This window comes from Lepisosteus oculatus, chromosome 11 (genome assembly GCF_040954835.1).
Source record: "Lepisosteus oculatus isolate fLepOcu1 chromosome 11, fLepOcu1.hap2, whole genome shotgun sequence".
In the NCBI taxonomy this organism is placed as follows: domain Eukaryota; kingdom Metazoa; phylum Chordata; class Actinopteri; order Semionotiformes; family Lepisosteidae; genus Lepisosteus; species Lepisosteus oculatus.
The window spans coordinates 17468154-17487038 of NC_090706.1; the positions used below are offsets into that span (position 1 = coordinate 17468154).

General features: G+C 45.6%; 1 protein-coding gene across 2 annotated transcripts in view; it reads left to right on the forward strand.

The window, feature by feature from the left end:
* Nucleotides 1-18885, forward strand: part of palm3 (paralemmin 3) — a 37901-nt gene that overhangs the window by 13037 nt on the left and 5979 nt on the right. The window contains exons 1-6 of one of the 2 annotated variants that reach the window (XM_015349121.2): nt 6187-7990; nt 11036-11087; nt 13991-14071; nt 16004-16122; nt 16451-16547; nt 18560-18584. In XM_015349121.2, coding sequence (XP_015204607.2) covers nt 11043-11087; nt 13991-14071; nt 16004-16122; nt 16451-16547; nt 18560-18584 — 367 coding nt within the window. In that variant the 5' untranslated portion in view covers nt 6187-7990; nt 11036-11042. Of the gene's footprint in view, nt 1-6186; nt 7991-11035; nt 11088-13990; nt 14072-16003; nt 16123-16450; nt 16548-18559; nt 18585-18885 lie in introns of those variants that run through there. The other variant, XM_015349120.2, reaches the window with a different exon arrangement.

The following is an 18885-nucleotide window of genomic DNA, read 5'->3' on the forward strand; positions in this document are numbered from 1 at the left end:
GCAACTTTTTTTGCTAAAAAATGTGAAGAATCTAGACTCAAAATGCCGCTCCTTCGGTGTCAGGGGGTCACCGAGATAAAAGTTCAATTGCTGCAGCTTTGAGCTTTCAAAGGCAGGGATGTGAGCATTCCATACTGCTGTAAAGTCCGTCTGTCATCACCCCTGTCTAGTCTGTGCAGCACAGCTCTTACAATTAACCTTCAATTCAAAGGTGTGTACAAAGTTCTCTGACATTTGCCACAGTTACTGCTAACAGGACTGGTCCTGTGGATGTGTTGGCAGTGCTGCTGATGCGTGCAGGAACGTGGGGTCAGTCCCCCTGGATTGTTTGAGCCAGATGAATCTGTGCTGTTTCTGCTCTCCAGATGTTGTGAAAGTGGTGTACACAACCTACAGCCCGACAGCACACACGCATGGGGGAGGCAACTATCACCAACCCAGCCAGTGTTAGGTTGTAAGAAGCAGACCATGAACTTACAACAGGGAGAGGAATGTGTCCTGGAGGGCCTGGAGGCCGGGACCAGAGAAAAAGCTTATCTTTTTTTTCTGCTAATGGTAGGCGGGCATCCTTTTTTTAAAGAGCACGACTTGGGATTGGGTTTTGTTTGCTCCACCACAGAAATGTTCAATGTCCCGAGGCAGAATTTTGAGCTGCATCCCTCACCCTACCACAAGGTTTACTGGGGCATAAAATTCTAAGGCATCTCTTTCAAATATTGCTTTTGCTATCGCTACACATTTTGGGAATTTCGGTGAAATCCTGCAAGATTGGACGCACACAGAGAGCCATGAAGGATCTCGGTATAAGCGACTCTAAGCGTGGCTTGCTGTGATATTTAAATATTCAAAAGTGCTCGTTCTTTTTTCAATAACAGCACTATTTTGTTGCACCTCAGAGTTGGGAATATCCCGTCGGAGCTTCAGTAGGCTTGTCCTGCTCCTCCTGTGTGAGTGAGTCGAATTACAGTACTGCCGAACCCTGGTATCCTGGTACTGCACAGCTGCTCCTATAGTTGGGATTATAATGTGATACAATTTCTCTCCCACAAGTTTGCAAAACAAAAAACATTTTTGTTCACCTTTTAAAATAATGGAATATGGGGGTTGTACACCACCTGAAAGCAGCAGACTGGCCTGTTTCCAGAGTTCTTACTTGCTCACACATCACGTAGGTATGGAATCAAACTTCCTTTTCAACTCGAATTCTGCTATTGTCTTCATGACACTAACACTAGCTGCCTATATTTGTAGGCTGCTACTGTTGAAAACATATGATGAACTGCTCAGCCCTGATGAATAACTATGAAAAATTCATTTTTCCTGGAAAAAAGCCTACCTACCCGTCAAACCTAGCGCGCTGCAATACAGCGTGATTTTCTGGGTGAAGACACGGTTGTGATACTGTATTGGTTTGGCACCCTACGTGCCATACTAGTACACCCAAACATTAAGCAACAAAACACAATCTTGTACTTTCAGTGTCAGAAAAGCATAGCAAATTTCCACTGGAAAAATGCCCCGAGGAAGATGGGAGTATCAATACTTAATAGTTCCAAAGGACTCTTTAATTAGAAATATGGTTCTGATTCCAACTGCTCCTGCCTTAGATTGTGTTTGAAGGGCTGCAGGGTTGTTAGCCCCTTAAAATAAGCAGCACAGGATCCAAATCACCTGGCACTGAAGCAGAACCCATTTCCCTCACTAATTACTACGTTATCTGTGTCTGTGCAGACACATACCCTCTGGCTTGAGTAAGTATTCATTCTTGTGTTCTCACAGTGATAAACCCAGAGTGTGTGAGTGTTACTGATTGGGAATAAAAGCACAGAAGCTCTTCGGGTTTTTATTCGGCCTTTAGAGGTCTAATCAGCTGTTGTTAAGATGTCATAATTTCATTAATGAGGCAGAAGGAACATGTTAACTGTTTGCCATGTGTTATTTGATGATGGAGTTCTGTTAACGTAATTGTACTAGTACTCGCTTGTAATCTTATCTAATGTTTCCTTTGTACTTCCACTTACAGTAAGTCCAACTTTGTAAAGGCCAAGTCGCCCCCGAATAAGATTATTTGCTAAGGAAATAACACAGAAACAAGTCAGGAGACTGTGACTACCTCTTTCTTTTTCTGATCTCCCACAATTCGGCACAGCCCATCTGTAATCAACGTGGCTCCAGACAGAACAAGATCTTATGCCTATCAGCCATGAACTGGGTCCTTCTTTGTTTTAAAAAAATGGTATGAACACACGCCGCTTCAATTTGGGAGGCGAAGGAACGGCTTTCATTTGGAAGGCAATTCAGGAACAAGCAACTGAGAAGAGGCACCATTATGGAGGAGTAAGGGGGCTCTGAACTAGGAACTGGAAGATTGGGTGTCAAATGCTGGGAGATTGTTCCCTTAAGCAAGGTTCATCTCTCCAATCACTTCAGCGTAATGAATTTAATAATGATAATAACACATAAATCCACTGCACTGCTGTGTGTAACATCCCAAAAGAGTGACAAAGGTGGTGTACCGTACCTTGTGGATCTCTGTTCGGATGTGTGGGTGTCTGTGACCTGGGGAGTGTCTGTACTGCCAGGGGAGGTGTTTGAATGTGGTTTATGTACAAGGCCACAATTAGAATACTGCATTCAGTTTTGGACACTGTGATATAAAAGACGGATACCTGTATCGTCACTCTGGAATCAGTTCAGAGACGAGCCCATTCCTGTGCTCAATGGTCTGTCCTACAGGGAGGTGCTAAAAGAAAGCTTTTGAGCCGGGGAATAGAGGAGACTGCTTAAGAACCTGAACTTGTTATTCTACAGTAAATCCTCACAGCATTGACAAAGCTAGCCCCATAGACTTGCGTGCGTGTAGAATGGACATCTGGAGGAACTACATAAACAATAGGTTAAGGCTGGAACAGGTTACCCAGCCATGTTTTCCAAGATGTTACCTTGGAAGGCTTCTTTCAAGAAAAAGCTGAATAAGATCCTTGGATCAATTGCTGACTAAAAAACAAATAAGCTAGATAGAATGAATGGGCCTTTATGGGTTTGCGTTACATTTGTAAAAAATCTTCATTTTTATTTTTGACAACTTCAAATCACATTTTATGACAATCGCCTCATGCTCACTGACTGGAATGCTGTGGTGTTTGGATTTGGGTTTTCTGTTGTTGCCTAAGGTTTTGACATTGTGCTTTGGTCATACCATAGTGGTTGTGGGGAGCTGAAATATTTCAAATTCTACATATCATCTCTCAGCTCCTACATAGTGACAGGCACTAAGACTCACCTCCACATTATCAGTCATTTTGAAAATACGAAACAGGCATTTTGTAAAGTTTTGATGATTAGGGTACATTCCTGCAAGTTTGAGACTGGCAGAGAAAATACATTTGAAAAAAAAGATGCAGAATACCTATACCATTAATGGCTTTTATTATAGAAAGTGTCTCTTAAATATTTGAATTCCAACTCGCACACGTTTTCAGCAGATTTTGTGCCATGGAACCCCAATTCATTGAAATCTACTGTTGATTCTGCATGACTGCCCCCCACCCTGAATGCAGACCTTCTGTTTTATAGATGTTTGGACGGGCATTTACCTCACTTTTAGATTAGCTTCAGGATTAGTTTCAGCACAACAGCAACCCCAAAAACAGAGGAAAAAAAACTCAATGGCATGATATAATATTTGTACGAGTTTCTATTTATGAACAGTTACAGTGGGGAGGCCAGGGGGCCCTTCTAGCCTTTATGGGTAGCCAATTGACCTGAGGATCTCATTCAGGAGTTTCTTGAAAGAAGCCAGGATAACAGCCAACGTAGCTGGGTAGTTACGGAGCCTGACTTGTCTCAACCTCATCATAAACATTCATTTTCAGAAGAGCTGCATGAAAAAAATGACCCGATCATTAGACATACAGGGAGGAAGTAAAAATGACCGCTGGCCCTATAAGTACTTTTGAGGCTACGTTCAATATTGAACACAGCTCAGTGTCACTTCAGGAGAACGCTATCTTTAATTAGGTTTTAATGCTAAAGCTGGATTTTGCTGAGCGCAGGGAGTCTTTAAGGACTTCATAACTTTAAGTGAGAAGCAGCAGGTAACAAAGTCGAAAAACCAGGTCGGCATTCCAGTCAGGTTCCAGTTCATTCGCATGCCCTTGAGCAAAGCAAGATCTAGCACTCCACCGGTTTAACACTTCAAAAGCTTTCCCTGTTGTGCTATCCGTGTGGCCCCAGCCTCCTTTACTGCCAAAACTGCTGAGGTTACTGCACAGAAGACGATAAGAAGAAAAAAATGACGCCTTTTCTTCAGCCCTAAGGACAGTGGGACGGACACCCTGTTATTAATGCTTTTGCATCTGACTGCAATCAGCCGATTGCAGCTGATTGCTGTTTTCCGAAAGGAGCGCCTTATCTCTGCCTCTCATTCCGCTGGGTTCTGCGTGACACATTCCTGGGGCGTGTCGGTTCACGTCTCGGAGTCAACAGGGCATGTATTATTGAGAGCCACAGAGGAGAGAGAGGGGTGATGAATTCACAAGGTGCCGGGCTGGCGGATTTTTAAATGACTCTGTCATAGTTATTGAGCACAGCAAAGCAGCAAGCCTCAGTTTCAAGGGACCTGTGATACAATTCTGTGCACCTGTAGTGTTAAAGGAATGTTTTCCAGAGCTCTGATGAGATGCATCAAGGGTCTGAATATTGTGGGCCTGTTGCTGACCTGTCTTCTTCAAGAGCATTCCTTCTCATCCACTGGAGGAGACTTTTGTCATTTTCTATAATTTCTTTCTAGCTGGGACCTTGATGGCAAGCTGTGTGGTTTTCAGTTCGTTTTTGGCTGAGCGCTCAGGGTGCATGTTCATTCTGCACAGGTAGAAGAGAGAAATGCTTTTCTATGCTTTTGGTGAAAGAAGCAGGTTTCATAAACACTAACTTCCTGGCACTTTACTTTTGATGAGCCACTTCGTTAACTACGGTGGGGGCTGGAAATTAGACTCCGTACAGCTATGTTATCAAACATAAGTCCTCACCAAGCGGTGGATATTTCAGGCTAGTTAACTCGATTCATGTACAGTACATTTGTGTGGATACAGATTTGTAAATCCAACATTGCCAGATTACACTAGTTTATCCTGCTGATAACACCTGAATCAAACTGCCGTGCAACAAGAAGATTTGTTTTGATTCTAGTAGCAAGGAAAATATTTAGCATGAAAAGCTCCTGGCCAAGTTTTATTAAAAAAAATAGGAGCACAAAAATGGCGACTTAAAACACAGACCACATTGTTACCACTTATGTGAGGAGATTATATTTTCTTCTTTTATAGGCACTACAAATCTGTCTTAAAATTCAATATAAACTATCTCAGTTTGTCAAAAGGTCCTTTATCCTGTTTTTTTTTTTTAAGTCGGTTACTTGACCTTGAGTTTTACTCTTGGGGATTCAGCTTGGCTTCATCTGTGCAAAACCACAAAGAAGCCATCATTCGGGAAGGCCCAAGAGCATAAACAGGACGCCCCAGGTACACTGGAAGAGTACCAAGCTCAGACAGGGAACAGAGAGGCTTGTTCATACAGGGAGAGTGGAGTGGCACTGATCTGTGTCTTGATGAAACAGTACTACAAATGCTAAATGCCTCTCTCGGCCTACAGGACTTTGCTGACCGCCACCCTGTTTGCCATACACTCAAGCTCATATGTTAACGACCGTCACGGGAACCAGTATTTCTGTACAGGTATCAGAACGTCCGTGTCCCCCGCTCTGTGTTTAACCTTGTCTTTACCGTGTCTGGGAGGCAGACAGCAGCACACTGTCTCTCAGAGGCACCAGAGAGTTATTTGTGGTGTCTGGGGAGCTGTCGTCCAACAAAGAGATTCTGTCTTTTCTTTCCCTAATTGCCTTTATTTAGGGAGGATCAGCTTAGAGATACCGTGGAGCCCCTGAAAAGCTACTTTCACACACTGCTGACATTAGAATGTGAAGGGGAGCTCACCCGCTATATCAAGGTTACAGGTGCAGACTCGGCTGCTAGGGAGAGACCAGTGCCTGGTCCGCATCACGTGAACGAAAACTGCATCCGATTCCCACTTGTTTTGGAATTTAGAATTCTGTTCTGTTCTGTTCTAATTCTGTTCTAATTCTTGCTAGAAGGACTGAGCCTTTCTGAACCTGAGTGAAGACGATCCACCCAGGTATTATCCAGAGAAGCTCCTTTTCAACAACGTTACAATCGTCTGTTTGTTATTACACACCCATCAATTGGGGACATGCAATTACAGTAGGACGCAGCTGGAGAGCTACAGCTCCATTACCCATATGGGGAGGACGAAAACCTGCACACTCCCAGGTGTGTGTCACAGCACCAATCGCAGGCGCCACTTTTCACCTATAAAGCCACCACGAACTGGGCTGCCTGCACTGTGGTGGTGCAATGGTACGACTCCTCCCAGTGCACAGCTGGTCACGGCTAGCTGGTGTAATTACACAGGTTCAAAACAGTGACAGTCGGTTCACAGGGCCCAGGCTGGGCACAAGGAGAGTGCCTTTACTGGTGAGACTAGACAAGCTACAGTATATCAAGGTTACAGGTGAGGACTCAGCTGCTAGAGAGAGACAAAAGAGACAGAACCCGTTAAAAACTGTACATCACACATATCCTAGCTACTCAGTACTGGCTTCCAGTTAAAGTATATACAGAAACCAAAAAACTGTTACCAGAGGTGATCTCTTGGTCAGTCTACATGCGGTCAGGACTAACGTAATGTATCTGTGTCCTTTGCTGTATGTTAGGGCTCTGCTGAGCTGGAACTTTCTACCTTGCTATATATGAATCTCAAGAGCTTCTCAGACCAGTTCTATGCTTATTTAAGGCTCACACTTACCAATTAGCTTTTGATTTTTGACTGATTCTTTAGTTACGTAACTGTGGGGCTTAATGGCCTGTAGCCGAAACCATTGTCCTTCAGTTGTACCTTAAGTGCTCCACCAGTCCAGACACGTTGCGTACAGAGGTCTCGTTATTCTCGGCCCACCTGAATTTCCTTGTTTCCTTTTCTCAAGGTTGGAGGAAGGTGACGATTGAAAGGCTTTGCAGGCACACGGGCCTCAAGGCCCAGACACACTCCCGTTTGGGCCGACAGGAAGCAAGCATGTCCATAATCACCGTCTCCAGTGGTGTGACTATTTCTACACACCTAAAAAGAGAAGCCCCCCGAAAGAAGCACACAACACGAGTTGCTGCCTGACTCGATCGTGGCTAAGATAACCAGTGAAACGTATTCTGACTAACACACCTTGGCGTTGAGCACCAGGTGCCTGCCAACACCAACCAAAAGTAATGCTTAAAAGTTTCCCTCACCCATGACTTAAAACACTCCCTTCTTTTTATGTTCTCTGTGAAGTGCTTTCCCTGCGCTGGCAGAGTGATTGTTCTTTCCCCTCGGGACAGTGAATTAGGCCTGTGGCATTCCCTGCCCTTTCTACAATCACTTCCCCAGCCACATTGCCAGAAAACACCTCACTCTCTTAACTGACGGAAGGCAAGCGCTTACTGTGCCCTCCCTTAAAAGAGCAAGACCACACAGGTCACGCCGGTCTTACCAGAGTGCACTGACAGCACTGTGAACCAGGGGTAAACTTGGTTTTAATCATCCTCTAAACACCTGATGTGCAGTGAGGCCATTCCTACCAGTTATTTTAAATCCTCTGTGTTAATATGCACGTACAGTAGCTCGAGGCATGTACTATGGAGTAATTTTGCCCAGATTCTGAGATTACACAGATTACGCCCGTATTCCTCAGGAATGTATTCCTGCAGACAAGCACCCCCACCCTCAGAGAGAGCTCCACGGTGCTGTGGAGGAGTGTTCACATTGCTGCAGGAGAGGACCCTAACCAACGAAGGTGCTCAAGAAAGGCTTTTGACACAGGAAGCCACTGACCCCCTGTCCAAAAACTCTGGGAGTCAAATTCAGTTGCCAGGCACTAAAGGTATAATTTTTAGAGGGGTCAAAAGCAGCATTTTTTTTTTACTTTTTCTGGTGTTTAGACTCTGCTCAGTGGTTGTGGTTGAGCATCTGAGTGCTCACAATTTTTTTTAAAGGCAAAGTACCTGTTGTTTTGCCATGCTTAAATCAGGGGTCATACAGTACATGTGGGGTCTGGAACCTCGTAAATCATACTGTACCCCAAATAGTGTCTGGGGAAACCCGGTGACAGTCAGTGACCCAGGGTCGAACACAAAACATCTCTGCCCTGGAGCTCCACCTGGGCCACTCTGAAGTCTGCAAAGAAACTTATCAAGCATGAAGATCTCGAAAAGCAGAGGGAGCATCACAGAGCTTCCTAGAAGACACTAAAGCCTGAAATGATTAGGAATGTTTACCACAGATAAGCCACAGGGCATTTCATTTCGACTTTGCTTAAGCTTTCCCTGGTCTGTATCATGTTTTAGCTCTCGGTTAGTGTATTTCACCAATGTTGTGCCATAATTCCTCTGCGCTGTACTGTCATTTTTAACTTTGACGTACTGTACTATACAATAACCTATTGGCCCTTCTGAATGGTATAGTGTTCATAGTCAGTGTTCAGCACTTGTTGATGACCTCCCCGAGCTTCAGAACCACAGATCTGGTCTTGCTAATGCTTTCCTGTGCTCGCAGCAGATGGTAGGTAGGTGTGTAGCTCCAGAGCGAAAGTAAATTAAAATATGCATCTTAGAAAAAGAGCTATTTAAAGGCTTTGCATTGTAAGTTAAAAGCAGCTTATTTTCCTATCAGTTGTGTATCCATTGCTATAGTAACAGTGGGGTTGGTAACTGAACACTAAACTGAACCAACGAGCCAGGAAAAGTGTCTGATAAGGCTCCCTTTGTACTGCTGTGCATTGTAAGTTTTTTTTTTTCATCAGCAAAGGACTTATTCTGTGACCTTAATTATATTGTAGCAAATGACTTTTTTAGCTGGAAGCTCCTAAAAGTTTCCTTTGATCCATCAAGAAATGAGATTCAAGGGAAAGTTGTTTCTACTTTAAACATACCAAGCAGGTTAGCCATTTTGTTGTTGTGGTTTTGTTTTTGCTGCTATTTAAGAAAAGTATAACTTGAGGAACATTTTCCACTCTTCTGGGAAAGGCAGGTAGTAGTTACTCGTGACTGGACAGGCTCTGTCAACACCACAGGCCACAGATACTGACCAGGGCTGGCTGGTGTTCCAGTACACCTTTCTGAACTGGGATTCCACAGGAAGTCTGCTGCCTGCACCTGGAAACCGCTCCTGTCAGGGCCTTCCCAGACGCACAAAGTTTTTAAAATATACCATGCAGGATGAAGTCTAAAAACATTGGTTTTTAGAAATGTTCAAAGTAAGCAATTTTTTACTTTGTTCTCTGTAAGAATAACTGTCGATTCCAAAACTGGGTGGGTATAAAAGAGGAAAGGGCTGTCATTCCAAATTTCTGAGGAAAAAGAAAGAAAAATATGCATTAACGGCGGTCGGCCCTCTGCAGCCAAATATTTTAGACCACCTTTGCCATCTCTTCAGGAAGGGAATTTCCCCCAACGGATTCCAGGGAATGCAGGCTGCTGACCTCTTTACTCCCCCCTGGAGCCAGGTCGCTGTGTGCGCCAAGCTCCCGGATTCCCCACAAGGAAGAGGGAAGAGGGAGGGAAGAAGCACCACCTACTGGAATGCAGCTCTGGCTCTGCATCCTCTTGCCAGATGCAACATCTCATCGCTCATCGCTGCAGAACTGCAGATACCCGAGCCCCTCTAGATTAGAGCAACACACAGAGAGTGCTTTAGCCTGCAGGTCCACAGTCCTGGTCCTGGAATTGGCACCGTAAAGCTGATTCAGGGTGTAAAGAGCCCATCTGGACTGAAAACCTGCAGAAAAGCCACTCTCCCAAGATCGACTGGGGACCACAGATCCTCCAGTAACTGCTTCAGTTGTGTCTCCCTGCAACAGCGAGGCCTGATCAAAACTCAAGCTACGTCAACGTAAGATGCTTTCGCAAAACAGCAAGGCCCCTGCCGAGCCTGGGCACCTATTCACTCTTCTGCTTTTATCTTATGGTTTTTCTTGCTGGGGTCAGGATTCAAATCAAGGAGCCCAAGGAAGAAGACGTCCTGGGTGCATTTCCTTATAAAACATCACAGCTGTACTCCTGAAGTGTCTGCAAACATCAAACGCAGAGGATTCTGTTCTCAATCCCATAGCATGAGAAGTTCAGAATAAATATAGAAACAAAATCAATGCAATTGGTTTATTTAACACCCGCCTGGACAATGTCACAGGTTAGTTAGCCCCCAGCCCGCCTTACACCTTTTGAACCCAGCGGTCCAGTGCAGCTGAAGGCAACAACAGCACTGTGGGCCTCGTTAATTGCCACAGTGCAGCTGGTAGTTTGTTTCTGTCTTGTCAGTTTAAGATCAGTGCACTTGATGCTTAATCAAGCTCTGATTCTAGTGTGCTGGCAGCGTTTCAAACCAGAAGAATAATTTACTCCTCCAACGTATATTTCTCGCAGAAAAAAAGTGTACAAAATCACTCGGTTCCTGGGCTCCTGCTGAAGTCAGTGCTTCCCCGTCCAGGGCCTGGTGATCTCTGACCCAAGCCCATACTTGTCCGTGAAAATGAAAATCATGTTCTTCGGGTTACAGAGATTCATTTTCTGAGAAATTACTCGGAATAAGTGAAATCGGCGTGGATTTTATCATTACTGTAAACTATGAGCTATGGACTACAAAATCTGAAAGTCTGCCCTTTAAAGTGAAATCTTACTGCTAGATGAGTGAGTAGTTTAGATTTGCACAATGAAATAGAATCCTTGCACCTAAAATACAGTACATTTTGGACTTTTGTAAAAGCATCAGACATCAAATGCAAAGCTCACAAACTAAGTGTTTAAAGACCCCACACTCCCAGGAAAAAGGCAGGGGGCACCTGCCTGGGTCCCCCTCCTTTGACAGAGCTGGGTGTGGGATCTTTCTGGGGTCACCCCAACTGTCCTGACCGGCTCGCTCTTGTGCCTTACAGGACCACCATGGACGAGGCGGAGAAGTACCAGCAGAGGCTGCAGGCCATCGCGGTGAGTCATGGGACGCTGGCCGCAGTGATCCTGGCTTTGTGTTAGTCTGGGGGTCCTGAATGGAGCTGATGAGGGAGCAAAAGCTCACTTCCAAGCAAGAACAAGCTGTGCTTGAATTAAATAAGTTCCCACTGAAATATGCAAGACTTTCCAGTGTAGATATCACAGTGATGCCCTTCATAGAGGGCAGAACTGGATTGCAGTTATTAGAAACATGATATAATGATAAACTATAACTGCTATTTGTTTTTTTTGAAAGCACTACTCAATGGGGTAGCCCAGTGGTTAACATTGCTGCCTTGTGGTACTGGGGCCCTGGGTTCAATTCTAGACCTGGGGTGCTATCTGTGTGGAGTTTGGATGTTCTCCCCGAGTTCGCTTGGATTTCCTCCCACTGTCCAAAGATAGGCTGGCAGGTTAATGGGCCCAGGTGTGAGTGTGCCTGTGATGGACTGGCATTGGGTTCAGGGTGTATCCTGCCTATGGCACTGAGGAATTGTAATATACATATAAAACATTTACTGGTTCTTTCAGCAGAGTGTTTTTGCCAAACCTACAACAGAGGCAAGCAATTTCAAAACCTTGAAACAGCCAGGTCACCATTTCCTGTGTCCAAATAGATCTTCTGATCTGTATTCACCACCAGACTTCATTGTTCCCTAAAGCAGGGTTCTCTGCCCTGTTCCTGGATGGATATTGAAGTTTCTGGTCTTCATTCCAGCTGAGCTCTTAACCACTGAGGGCAATTGATCACTTTAATTAAATGGATGCCTTTTTCTCAAACGACATTCAAGTGAGCAGCGGTGATTTTTGCCAACTCTGCACTGTCTCCTGGTTTTCCGAGCCTCTGTGGAGCTATGCTTCTTGTTGTGTGATTTGCTTGCAGGTGCAGGGAGGTTCACATGCTGTACAATACGTGTAAAATGTTTTTAGTGAAGAAATAGTTTAAAAAGGTCTAATCAAATAAGCCCAGTGGTTTAATTAAAGGAACTAATTCGTCTTGGTAATTATGCTCAGCGGGAATGAAAATCAGAAGCTTCAGGAGTCCTCCAGAGCCAGGGTTGAGATCAACATACTGAAGTGGGGTTAACCTAGACCAACAATGTCCGTTAATGTCACCATGACAGCAGATCCCAGTGTCCACTAAGGGAAACCCCATTTACTACAGCGCTTGCAGTTTGCCAGGCAGGGAAGTCTGGTTTCAAACGGAGCAGAGGCAGACGAACAGGGCAGTCCTCCCCGCGGTGTGCACAGACTCTTGCGCGCAAACTGATCCCCCTCCACTCCCTCCTGCTGCCTCTGGTCACTAAATTATTCAGGACCCCCGCGCACTTCCTGCGCATCAGCGGCCTGTTCGCCGCGGTAAACCAACACTGCTGCGGACCCCTGGCACGCTCACTCTCCCCGTCACGGTTCCCAACACATCCCCTCCGACCGGCCTTCAAGGCGCCGAGAAACCCGAAACGTCCTCATTGCGCGTCAGCTGGCTCGTGCGACCGAACGAGCTCGAGAGCACGGTCATCCTGACTCTTACTGTCGGATTTATAAATACTGCAGAGGGAATAGGTCACACTCACACGCCACACGTCACACGATCGGCACGTCACCACTGGCGAGCACTCGCCTGCTGACAGCTTGGCCTACACTACACCCCTCCGTCACCTAAAACAGAAGGGGGTCCCAACAACAAAGACTCCCGCTGTGTTCTGAATCATTTTCTGACACTGAGAAGTATAAAAGGAGAACAGGTCACTAGGTTGATGCCTAATAATAATAAACTTTATTTTATATAGCGCTTTTAAAAGTGGCTTCTGAAAGCACTATACAGAATGAAAGCAGCAACAATTAAAATAAACAATAAAAAATACACAAGATAAACATGGTGAGAATATGCGGAAGAGACAGTAGATGGTGGTACTAAATACAGTAGGAGCAGAGGGGTGAAGAATGGAACCAGTTAAGGGAAGGCTGTTCAAAAGAAGAAGGTTTTGAGTCTGGATTTGAAGGAGTTTTCAGAAGGTAAATTATATCTGATATCCTTGGGGAGAGAATTCCAGAGCTTAAGGGCATAACAGGAGAAGGCCCTGTCACCCACAGAGTGTAGACAGGTTTGGGGGACACATAGGAGACCAGAATTAGAAGAGCGAAAGTTTTGAGGTGGGGAGTAGGGTGATAATAGCTCAAACAGGAACTGAGGTGCCAAGCCCTGCAGAGTCTTATGGGTGAGCATGAGGATTTTGAAGTCAACATGAAACTTGACAGGAAGCCAGTGCAAGGACTCCAGGATAGGAGTAATGTGATCACTTGCACTAGACCTGGTCAGGATTTTGGCTGCCGAATTTTGAACATACTGGCGTTTGTTCAATGTGGATTTACATACCCCAGCGAGCAGAGCATTACAGTAGTCAATTCGGGACAAATGTGTTGACCAGCTTTTCAGCCACAGTGAGTGATAACACAGGGCATAGTCTAACGATATTTCGGAGGTGAAAAAAAGATGTTTTAACAATATGCGGCACATGTGGGTCGAATGTTAAGCCTCAATCAAATATCACCCCAAGGTTTTCCAATTTAGAGTGAAGCTCAAGTACAGTACCATCCACAGACAGGGTTACAGGATACAGGATTGGCTTTACAACTTTGATGGGGGGAGCTAAAAAGCATGACTTCAGTCTTGTCACAGTTAAGATGAGGGAAATTTTGAGTCATCCAAGTTTTTATGTCAGAGATGCAATTAGACAGAATAGAGACAGCCGCATCAGTGTCAGGTTTAACGCCGCAGCGCCGTGGATGGGCAAATGGAGATGCGGGGTCTGTCCTGGGGATGGAAAGCAGTTGCGTGGTGGAATCTGAAGGGGGCTGTGAGCCTTTCATGATTGTTATTCCACCCCCCCCCATTTCAGGAGAAGAGGCGCATCCAGGAAGAGCAGGAGCGAGCGCGGCGGGAGATGGAGGAAGAGAAACTGCGGCTGCAGCAGATGAAGGTACCGAGCGTGCGCACCGCCCTGCCCTCGGCGAGGCGCTCTTCCGTGAAGGGTCCGTGAAGGGTCGCTCCTGCTCTTGGACGGCCACTGTTTCTCCTGCTTGTTTTTGGACTCTCAGTTGTCCGCTCAGCTGATCTGTATAATAGGCTCCTTATAAAACCTGGTGCACTGACTGAGACCCTCCAGGACCAGGAATGAATAGCGCCGGCAAACACCACGCAGGGAAGAGGCTGGCACAGGAGGGCTGCGTAGCCTGAACTTTCGGCATAACACAGACACGCTTGCGGTAGACGTACTTTGTGAAAAGTGGTAAGAGCAAGCGCTCATTTTAACAAGACGGGACACTTGATATATTCAAGCAAGAATCCAAGGCCCAACCTTCAATCTGATGCAAAAAACACAAATTCAGTTGATTAAAAAAGTATCTGTATTGAGACCAGCCTTAGCACACCATGGACTTCATTTATTAGGCATTTATCATCAGGGTTTTATGTTCAACTACGTCAAAGGTTTATAAGCTGTTCTGGAGCTGATCACACTCTATGGTGCATCTGTGGTGAGAAACCAAGCTGGTCTTTTTAACAGCAAGACTGTTTCTTCTGCTTTACTACTGCATCATGCCCCTGACCAGAAGAGCCCCATCCTCTGCCCGGTTCTCACAATTCTTTTTTCTACCCACAGTTCATTTTACGGGCCAGTCTGTTTACTCGAACGCTTCAGTCTTCTGCTCTCCCATTGTTCCGAGACTGGCGTTCCCTCTTCCTGAACGAAGTGAACCAAGCGAGCCAAGAAGTGAATTCATTTTTTCGTTGCTGTATGGGACTAGTGCCCTCCGAAATTCTCCTGTGAAAGCCACCCCTCTTACCCTCTGTTTCTCTCTTCAGCATCGCTGTTGTATCTCCCCCCCAGTCACGGTGCACTGGAAACCTCTCATCCGCAGTGCACCTTCATGCGTTAGAAACAGAAATCTAGACTTGCCGTCATGTGTGATCTGGGCGTAGTACACGAAAAATTTACAGAAAGCAGCATGAAGGAAGAAGCCTAGTACCTGCTAAATGCTCTGCATCAGCACCAGTGCAGAGGAGATTATCAGCCAGTGAGGGAGCTGGACTGAGGTCTGTTTTGGGAAGTCAGGCATTTTAAGCCAGGAAATTCCAGTGACTAATCGCAATGAGGATAGAGCACCCATCAAAACCTGCACAAGCTGATAGGCGGACTTTGGCCCGTTTTGCAGTACTACTGCAAGAGAAGCCAGCTCCAGATTGTTGTGTAGATGCTGACCGTAGAAAGCAGTTGGAATTGTTCTGTGCACATTTGCTAAAAAAACTAACAAAAAACAGGTCAGCCCCCCTACACACCATCTATAAGAAAATAAGAATTCTGAAAACAGCTTTCCTCCACCAAGTCTTGCTTCTAATTCCAAGTACCTTCTGCCAGTACAGTGTTAAGGTCCAAGTATAGAAGTACAAATATTAATCAATCAGAGCAGAATAAAAGAGAACCACCGACTTTTTCTTGTGGAAACTGTGGCATCACGATTGTACCAGATGAGCACAGTCGTGGTAAATGTCTTGCTACTGCAGGTTAAGGGCAAAGTATCACACAGAAGGGTGATTCTCAGCTGCAGTCCAGATCAGTGTCTGATCCAGCCAGCACTCCATGTACTGTAACTGCGTTTTAAAATTAAAACGTCACTGAAAACTGTACTTGTAAAATAACTGGGTGGAGTCTGGCTTGATCAAAAGCCCAGCCCCTTGGAGATGTAACTCCCAGAGAATAAAAACTGAGAAAGGTCTGATCGCTTGGGGATGAAACTCGATTTTAGGGAGCTTCTCGCTTGTATGTGATTTGAGCACAAATAACGTACTGTATTTCACCCTCGTTTTCGTCAAACCCGTTAAGACGTTGCGCATCTCTGTCTCCACCCTGCAGCGGAAATCCTTGCGGGACCAGTGGCTGATGGAAGGCCCCCCGTTGAGCCCCGAGGTCCCCAGCCCCCGCTCCCCGCTCTGGGGCCTGCAGGCGCAGCAGATCGAGGAGCGCATAGACAAGTAAGACCCCTAGCCTCCTTCGCCCCAGTGGGGCCCGGGCAGAGCTGCTTCCGAAACACGCCACACAGTGTGCGCCCCTGACCCAGCTCATCATCTGCGGGAAGAGAAGTCTGCAGGCAGGCTGGCACTGCCCATCGTGCTCCCTTGAAGAGCATAACTGTGTTTGAGCCTGCCTGGCACCCAGGGGTGAGCCCCCGGGGTTACGTGTGCAGGGTTTCTGAGCACAGGGGCGAGGTAAAGGAAGCTGTGTCCGCCCTGCAGCCCTGTTTGACAAGACGAGCAAGGCTGATGGGAACGTGTCTGAGGCATCTCTCTGTGCTCTCCCCAGGTTGCAGACGGAGAGCAAGAGACTGGCAGAGGAGGCAGCGAATCTGGACAGAGCCGAGGGCACACCGCCGCAGAATGACGCAGGGGAGGCCGAGAGGGTAAGGGGCACAGAGCTGTGCTGCTGGACATCGGCATGGCCGACGGCACGTGCTTCATATGTTAAGGGTCCTGGGTTCTGCAGCCCCAGATGGGCTTCTTTTATTGGGATGGGCCGGCCTGAAGTGGTGGTGTGGGCACTGGACCCAGTGCTCGAGGATCATGGGGTCAGAAGCCCCAGAATAGATCCAGCTGTGGCATCCTCACTGAGGAACGCGCTTCAGTCACAGCTGTACAGATGGGAGGCAGATTTGTTGGGTCTTTATCCCATCCAGGGAGGACGACTTCAGTCTCAGTTTTACTTACAATCACCTGGATCGTTAGATCAAAGGATATTATTAATAATAATAAAAATTATTTTATATAGCGATTTTAAGGGTGGATTCTCAAAGCGCTTTACAGAATGACAACAACAATAAATAAAAAGAATACACAAGATAAAACACACTTACAATATACAGAGGAGACCGTGGATGGTGGTACTATGAAAAGCAGAGGGGTGAAGAATGGAACCAGTTAAGTAAAGGCTTTTCTAAAGAAAAATAATTAATAACAATAATAATAATAATAATAATAATAATAATAATAATAATAATTGCTTACACTTATATAGCGCTTTTCTGGACACTCCACTCAAAGTGCTTTACAAGTAATGGGGACTCCCCTCCACCAACACCAATGTGCAACATTCACCTGGATGATGCGACGGCAGGCATAGTGCGCCAGAACGCTCACCACACATCAGCTATCAGTGGGGAGGAGAGCAGAGTAATGAAGCCAATTCATAGAGGAGGTTTTGAGTCTGGATTTGAAGGAGTTTAGAGAAGGTGACTCTCCGATATCCTTGGGCAGAGACTTCCAGAGCTTTGGGGCATAACAGGAGAAGGCTCTGTCACCCATACAATGTAGACGCGCTTGGGGGACAGTAAGGAGACCAGAATTAGAAGAGCGAAGGTTGCGAGGTGCCAAGCTACACAGAGCCTTGTAGGTGAGCATGAGGATTTTAAAGTCTACACGGAATTTGACAGGAAGCCAGTGCCAAGACTCCAGGATAGGAGTAATGTAATCATTTGCACTAGACCTGGTCAGGATTCTGGCTGCTGAATTTTGGACGTACTGCGGTTTGTTCAAAGTAGATTTAGATACCCCAGCGAGCAGAGCATTACAGTAGTCGGAATGATCTGCCACACATTAAAGAAAAAGAACTGCCGCACACCGAAAATACCAACGGAATCAAATCCGGAACCGAATTCGGCAGGATACAGCTTGAGAAGAGGGGAACAAACCTGCAATGTTTAACAATTACAGTTTTGGCAGTGGACAACCTGGGTTACTGTCTGATTAGGTGCAGGTTATTCTGACAGAGGTTTCTGCATCTCTGCAATTCAAGTGAAACTATTACACAATAGCGCCTTTGAGTGGGTTTTGAAAAAGACCCAAATGAAAAGTCCAGCCTTTCTCATCGCTGAAATATGCCGTGACCGTTTTGACCCAAAGGCACAGAAAGCCTCCATCACGTCTCCCAGTGGGTGGCTCACTGATGACCTCTTGTGTTCAAGTTGTGGGAATGCAGAGTCATTTTTACATCTTCCCCCACATCTTACATAAAGCTTTCATTTCCGTTCAGCAACCATTTCACTGTATTATTTGGTGCCAAGGAACAATGCAACCCACGCCTATCTGCCAGAAGCACAGTTTTATAGAAGCACAGCGTATGTTTGGGCTCCAGGTGATTTTAAATCTGTAAACTGTAAACTGGATCCAAAAGCAACAGTAAACAAAACATTTTGGAATGAAACTTAATAAATCCACTTCAGCTGAGCAGATTGGGGTCCAGTAAAAGAAATGATATTTGGGTCTCTGTTCTCTTATCTAATCATGATAAAATATGAATTGTTATGTTAAAACTCGAGACCTTTTTGCCCAATTAAAGTGTTCAGCCTGCTTAAATGCATCTGCAATAAAGGCTCACAGGATAATATCTAATGTGAATATCTTTCTTTCTTCTCCACAGACCAGCACAGAGAAGCTCAAAGAGGGTAAGCATGGTGATGAGTGCATCTCTTGAGTTGTGTGTGGGCTAATCACTTCTACAGTGATCACAACAGCCTCTTGTACTGAAAATGTACAGAAAAATGTAAGCCTGCAGATTTACCCAGACTCCACAGCAAAGCTTAGCTTTGGCACTCTGCTCTTTAAGACTATGAATAATTGCATTAGCATTTAAAGAGACATCAGCACTGGGATTTCAAAAAGATTTTGCAGCACTGCTATGCCAAGCTAAAATCCCATTTGCAGCCGTTACATTATCAGACCTCTATTTCTGTGTTACATGGTACT